General features: G+C 37.8%; 1 protein-coding gene across 1 annotated transcript in view; it reads left to right on the plus strand.

Moving 5' to 3' along the window:
• Nucleotides 1–7351, plus strand: part of PKHD1 (PKHD1 ciliary IPT domain containing fibrocystin/polyductin) — a 484394-nt gene that overhangs the window by 339101 nt on the left and 137942 nt on the right. The window contains 2 exon segments of the mRNA XM_017849608.1: nucleotides 3142–3296; nucleotides 4733–4885. Of these exon segments, the coding sequence (XP_017705097.1) occupies nucleotides 3142–3296; nucleotides 4733–4885 (308 nt within the window).

The raw sequence follows: 7351 nt of genomic DNA on the forward strand, positions 1-7351 counted from the left end.
TCTTTCTTTCTTTCTTTCTCTCTCTCTCTCTTTCTTTCTCTTTCTTTCTTTCTTTCTTTCTTTCTTTCTTTCTTTCTTTCTTTCTTTCTTTCTTTCTTTTTTCTTGAGACAGGGTCTCACTCTGTTGCCCAGGCTGCTGGAATGCAGTGGCATGATCATAGCTCACTCCAACCTCAAACTCAGGGGCTTAAGCCATCCTCCCACCTCAGCCTCCCAAGTAGCTGGGACCACAGGTGTGTGCCATCATGCCAGGCTAAGTTTTTTATTATCTTTTCACTTTTGTAGAGATGGGATCACTATGTTGCCCAGGCTGGTCTCAAACTCCTAGGCTCAAGTGATCTTCCTGCCTCGGCCTCCCAAAGTACTGGAATTATAAGGCAAGAGCCACTATACCTGGCCTTATATAGTCTTATTTTTATTAAATATCAATGAACAATACAAAAGTTGAATGGTCACAGAAGACAAGAGTACAAAATCAGTCACTCACAAGGTAATAAATAGCATTTGTTATGTCAAATTGATGGTGGTACAGAAAGTGGGGAGGCTTCGGGCATTCAGTGGAAAGAGACTCTCATTGAAGACTTCTTGAAGGCATAGTGACCATAGTGACTTGTGTCCATTTTCAAGAATGAGAGACCCGAAGAGCGAAGTAGGGGAGAGTGAACTGATTAATCTAGTTGGAGCAGATGGCTTATGTAAGGAAGTTAGAAAATGAAGCTTTGAGTTTTAAATTTGCATTAGGGTTCACTCAATGTTAAATAGTTTTATGGATTTTTACAAATGTGTAATCATATATATGTACTCCCATAGTATTACACAGAATACTGCCCTAAAAAATCTCATGTGGATGAGTTTTAGTCTCACTTTCACATGAAACTTTTCAGAATATTATAGTGACCTATCATTTGAAGAGCTTTATTCAGCAATATAAATAATGATAAAAAGGTTATCTAGGTCAGGGGTCCCCAACCCCCAGGGCCACAGACCAGTACAGGTCTACAGCCTTTCGGGAACCAGGACGCACAGCAGGAAGTGAATGGTGGGTAAGGGAGCAGTACCGCCTGAGCTCCACCTCCTGTCTGATCAGGTATCATCAGATTTTTATAAAAATGCAAACTCTATTGTGAACTGTGTATGTGAGGGATCTAGGTTGCATGCTCCTTATGAGAATCTAATGCCTGATGATCTGAAGTAGAACAGTTTCATCCCGAATCCATCTCCCCCGTGGAAAAATTGTCTTCACAAAACTGGTCCCTGGTGCCAAAAAGGTTGGGGACTGCTGAGTAATACTAACTATGAAGTAAAGGATTAATTTAAATTATACAGCAGATTGAGTTTTTTTTCCTAACTATAATATACTACCTGATAAGTTAGAAAATTGAGATTTCAGTGAAAATCACTAATAATCCCACCATCCATAGGTAGGCTAACATTTTAACATGCATCTTTCCTCTCTTCTGTGCATGTATTATTTTTATTAAAAAATGAAGCATATTATTTCATGTCCTGCTTTTTGAAATCAATACATCATGAGCAAAATTTCTTGTAATTCAAAGCTCTTCAACAGGATACTTTAAAAATGGCTATACAGTATTCCATTGTATGGATCATAGACTTCTTAGAATTTCATAGATTATGAAATGTGGGAATACTCTTTTTCTAATACCATTTAGCACCTGAAGAACTAAAAATAACATAGGCAAAGTGAGAGTATTTAGTGGAAAAAGTGCTGGACTTCATTGGTAGTCTTCCTTTGTCCTAATTCAATCAGTGGCTCCAGTTATTTATCTAGTTTTACATTTTGTTATTTAATCTATTTGGAACTTAGTTTCCTTGCCATTCAAAGCTAATGTTGCTTAAATATTCTGTAACTGGGAGTTTTCTAGGAAGTCATAGCAAATCAGGAACAGAGCTAAGACTCTAAATTTCTTCATTAAAGTTGCATCAATTGATAGTAGTCTTTTTTCTTCTCTATGACTCTTTCTCTCTCCAACCTTAGGTATGTAGATATGAATTTATTATAATATTTCATTTATTAGGCTCATATGATTGGCTTATGAATGATTAGGTTTAATTTATGTTTCTTTTGGGGGGCTTAATACTGTATATTAAACATCTGTTAATCCTCCACCCATACAGTAGACTCTTTAAAGATATGTGCTGGGCAGAATTTAAGTGATGTATTTTAATACAAATGACATATATTTTACTTATTGTATGTATTTAGCATCTACTATATTGTCTGGTGCATAAGATTTGCTTAGTCAATAAAGGTTGAATGATTGAATGCCCTGCACATGGACACTGTCGTCTGAATGAACATTCACTATAGAGGAGACTCTTTATCAAAGCTTGCTAAACTTTGGGCGTTAGCTAATGAAGCAGGTAATTACATTTATGGTGTTGAAATTGGTAATGACGATGAAGAGAATAAAACAGTCATATTCAGAGGGAATGCTAGGCGGCAGTGAAAGACTGAACAGAAATTGTATTAAATGTGTGTCTTGAAAAACACCAAAAATGAACATGACCCTCATTACTTCATAATGTGATGAGAGAGAAGAGAGAAGGTACAAATACAGCACTTTTCAGATGAGGATATGAAGCCGAGGAGTGAAGTGACTTCTCAAGGTCACACAGCTAGTAAGTGACACCTCTATGATTCACACTTGTGTTTGTCTCACTATGAAGGTAGAAGTTGTAATGCATGATGAAAAGTTGTGCAAAATGTTCAAGGTTGTCAAAAAATGGCGTTATATTTCTTCAGAAAATTGAAGAAAAGATCTCTTCTGAAATGCTTTTATTATTGAATCTGTTCCCTAATCCAGAAGGAAGGTTGCTGATGTAGACGTGTGCTAACCTCTAGAACTTTTATTGTTTTTTATTCCTTTGTTTTATTTCAGGGGTCATGGAATATCTTCACCGTCTCTGTAACATACACATTTTCAAGCCAGAAAACTGACTCCATTAGCTAAATTAAACTGTTTGCAAAAGCCTTTTTTCCACTGTCATGTCTTATTTCTATTTCAGTTTCTCTGGTGGGATATGTTGGTCGCAGTGGATTTCCTTTTCTTGCTCTGGAGTTAATAGATAACTTGTTCTGCACTTAGTATATCCAATGCCATTTTTATGCTCTTACAGAATTATAGTAGAAGATGCAGTGGATTGGCGCCCCCATGACAAAATCATCCTTAGCTCCTCTTCTTATGAGCCTCATGAAGCAGAGGTCCTCACTGTAAAAGAAGTCAAGGGCCACCATGTGAGGATTCATGAACGGCTCAAACACCGGCACATTGGTAAGGCTTTGGTTTGCTGGTTAAGAGAAGTGAATGAGCCAGGAAGAACATGTTTGGTAACCTGGCTGAAGACCTTGGATCTGATTGCCATTCAGAGGGGAAGAACAATGCCTTCTTGCTGCCCTAGACTCATGCTACATGGCCTTATCTCTATTCCGTCATTAATTTTGTTGCTTTATTTTTAAAGAATACTTGGATGTTATATACATACACACATACACATCTCCACACATTTTGCTCCTTATTTATAATGGCGAGTCTGAGAGCAGAAGGGTTAAGAATCTTGTTCAAGGTCATTGGGCAGTTTTCTGGCTAAGCCAGAATAAAACTCACGTGCACTGAGTTTACAGTTTATTTCCTGACACATTGAATTACAATCCCTTAGAATATGGTAGTTACTGTAAATAATGATTTCATTTTCCATACTTAGAAATGTGTCCTTCCTGACATGAAGTAAATTTTATGTTTTAACTACTACTATTAGTATTACTGCAAAAAATGAAAGAAAAAGGCCCAGACCTTTTTTTTAAATAAAAAAGGTACCAAATATTTTTATATACAATACACAGAATGTACTACACATAAATAATAAGTCACAATAACCTTCCTGATTCAGTCTAATAAATAAATCTAACCCAGGAGATATAGCTAATCATTAATAAACTGTGGAAATAAAGGGGAATGAGAATGTCTTTTTGTCTCTGGTACGTGAGAGTCAAATCCACGGTTTCACCAGGAATGTCTCAAGCTATGTCTAAATCATCGTTCCCAGGAGGATTTCTTTTTTAATAAGCGGCAAAGAAAAAAGAAATCTTCAGCACTGATTTCAGTAAGATGCAAGGTGAAATGCAGATGGTAGACAGTGAAACAAACTAGCAAGATGCTTAGTTCCCACTGCTGCGGAAGCTGTTCAGGCCATGATGAGTGGAAGATCCACCATGAGAGGGCGCTGCTGCTGCCTGGTGCTGCTTCTTGCTTTCCTTTTACTCTGACACATAGCTGCTTTTGCCCCGTCACTGCCTCAGTTGATCTGGGATTCCTCACTCTCATGAAAGAGGTCCATGGACAATGTACAACCCGACACTGAAGTCTCATGCTGACCTATTTAAGGAAGGAGGTTGGGGACCCCACTAATTGGACAGGTCTGCCCTGACTTCCCTGAACCAGTGACCTGTCCCAGTACCCACAGTTATTAAGAAGAAATGAATTCTTGCTCAAACACTCTGACTCTGATCCCAAAGAGAGACAAGTGAATGGGTTATTTTATTTCTCAGCTGACCTTTGTGGAGAATGCCCGAGGAAAAGCAGACCTTAATGTTGGTAGAACTTCCGAGGGGAAAGGATGTTTTCATTTCTCAGGTTTGCTTGGTCCCCAGCTAGTGATTTTTGAAATAGATTTTTAAAGTTTTTTTTCCCCCCAACTTCTATTGCCCCAGGAACTGTCCATGTCACGGAGGATGGCCGACATATTCGTTTGGCTGCTGAGGTTGGACTGTTGACTCGAAATATACAAATTCAGCCTGACGTATCATGTAGGGGGAGACTGTTTGTGGGTCCCTTGAGGAAGTCCAGCCGAGAAGAATTTTCAGGTAAATGAAATGTTAGGTAACTAGGCGTTACCAATGGGAGCCTATTCATCTGGGACATCCAGAAATCCCAACTGTGAGAATTTTCATTTATAAAACAAAATGTTCAAATGAGATAGTTCCTTTGTGCTTGGAGAAGCTATGAATTTTCAGTCCTAATCTGTGCTTAATTATCAGTGTGATGTTAAAATAATATACTAGCGATCAGCACATATGCACATTTTACCTCAAAGAAAACATCTTCAGCAGATGTGAAATTTCCTCTGCTTTGAAATTATAGATGATTTAATGACTACTTCAATTTTATCTCTTTCCTGAATTTCTATTACTCTTCCCCAGTAGCATGCTATATCTGATGGCAGGCATCAGTTCATGCTATAAATTAATAGCATAAATTTAAATAAAAATGATTTCCATATTCTAGACTGCTTTAAGGATCAGTTCAATCTTTCTTGTTTCTTTCAAGGTTTAGCCCTTTTGGAATGCTGCAAAATTATTTGATTAGGACCTCATTTCTTAAACTTGGGTTCCTTATACATTATTCCAAAGTTCTTTCCTGATCAAACAGTTTGGTTGTCACTATAGCTCAAACTTAGAAAATCCTGGTGTACATGAATATAAAAAGTCCTGGGGAAGGCCGAGAATAAAGGATCTAACACTTCCCAAATACATTTGGTATGGGATTCTCTTTGTTGGCACAACTATTTCACCAGTTTTGTAAAGGGCAGTGTTTGAACCTTAAATCAAACATTTAAGATTTCTAGTTAATAGAACAAGCTCTATCTCCATAAACCCTTATCAGTGGTGATTTCCACCTGCTACCCCAGGTGACATTTGGCAATATCTGGAGACATTTTTACTTGTCACAACTTGAGGGAGCTTCTGGCATATATGAGTAGTGCCAAACATCTAGCATGCACAGGACGGCCACCCACAGGAAAGGAGTATCTGGCTCCAAAAGTCAATAGTGTTGAGGTTGAGAACCCTGCTCTAATTGATGGAGACAAAGGCTTGGTTCCAATCTTTTAGGAATAGACCATTCTAAGGTTGATGAAGATGGGGAATCAGGAAGGAGAGAGCAAGATAAGGCCCCAGTTAACTGAAACCACAGGCCAAGCTGGAGCATGGTCACAGGAACAGGACAGAAGGCCAGTTCTCACAGCTGAGCACCAAGTCAGAGCAGAACCAGCAGCAAGACTGACCTGATCCTAAACTTCTAACAATGCTGATCCTTACATCATCCCCTGGGGAAGGGAAACTCAAACTCTATTTTGTGCTTCTTATGGACCAGAAACTGTGCTGGTTTTCACACAGTGAAAATTTTATCTTATTTAATCCTAAAATCCTCATAAGAGAATTTTATATTCCTATTACAGGAAATAGAGTCTATAGTACAATTGCCTATTTATTTATGTAGCTCCTTCATTAGCTTATAAACTCCTTGAGGTGAGAAATAGGTCTTTCATCTGTTTTCCTAGTGTGGTAACTGCTGTACATTAGGTACTTAATAAATATGAATGAAAAATGTTAATGAAGAGTAAGGAAAGTCATTTCACTAGTAAGTAGTAGATTCAAGCCTGGTTCTTGTTAAATAAACTTTTAATTTTGTAATGATTTTGGATTTACAGAAAAGCTGCACATGTAGTCTAGAGAGATCCTGTATACCTTTCACTCAATTTTCTTCCATTAATAGCTGATATAATACTAGTATATTTATCAAAACAAAGACATTAACATTGGTACATTACCATGAACTAAACTCAAGACATTCTTCAAATTTTACCAGTTTTTTTCTGTTCCAGAATTCAATTCAGGTTTAAACACTGCATTAAAAATGCTTACATTTTTCTATAACATAGTCCAGGGCCTGAATAAGAAGGGCTCAGCAGGTGTAGGTCAGAGATGCCAGATATGGGTACTGAGTTGTTACAGAGCAGAAAAGCAGGTCAAGACTTTTGAGTCCTACTTTTATATTGGAGGGCTCCATCATTCTTCTCTTCCTGAATAATACCCAGCAAGTTGTACTTAACTTGCTAGAATATTTTTCAGTAGTGATTGAAAAATAGGAAAATAGTTGTGAATAAAATAATTGCTTCATTCAGACTGGACACGGTGACTCATGCCTATAAGCCCAGCACTTTGGGAGGCTGAAGCAGGCAGATCACTTGCGGTCAGGAGTTTGATACCAGCTTGGCCAACATGGTGAAACCCTGTCTCTACTAAAAATATAAAAATTAGCCAAGCATGGTGGCATGCACCTGTAGTCCCAGCTACTTGGGAGGCTGAGGTGGGAGAATCACTTGCACCCTGGAGATGGAGGTTACAGTGAGCCAAGATTGTGCCACAGCATTCCAGCCTGGGTAACAGAGTGAGACTCTGTCTCAAAAAACAAAAACAAAAAAAAAAAAAAAAAAAAAAAAAATTTTTTAATTTTTTTTTTTTTTTTTTTTTTTTTTGAGACAGAGTCTC

The sequence above is a fragment of the Rhinopithecus bieti genome, unplaced genomic scaffold, assembly GCF_001698545.2.
Source record: "Rhinopithecus bieti isolate Rb0 unplaced genomic scaffold, ASM169854v2 scaffold_31531, whole genome shotgun sequence".
In the NCBI taxonomy this organism is placed as follows: Eukaryota; Metazoa; Chordata; class Mammalia; order Primates; family Cercopithecidae; genus Rhinopithecus; species Rhinopithecus bieti.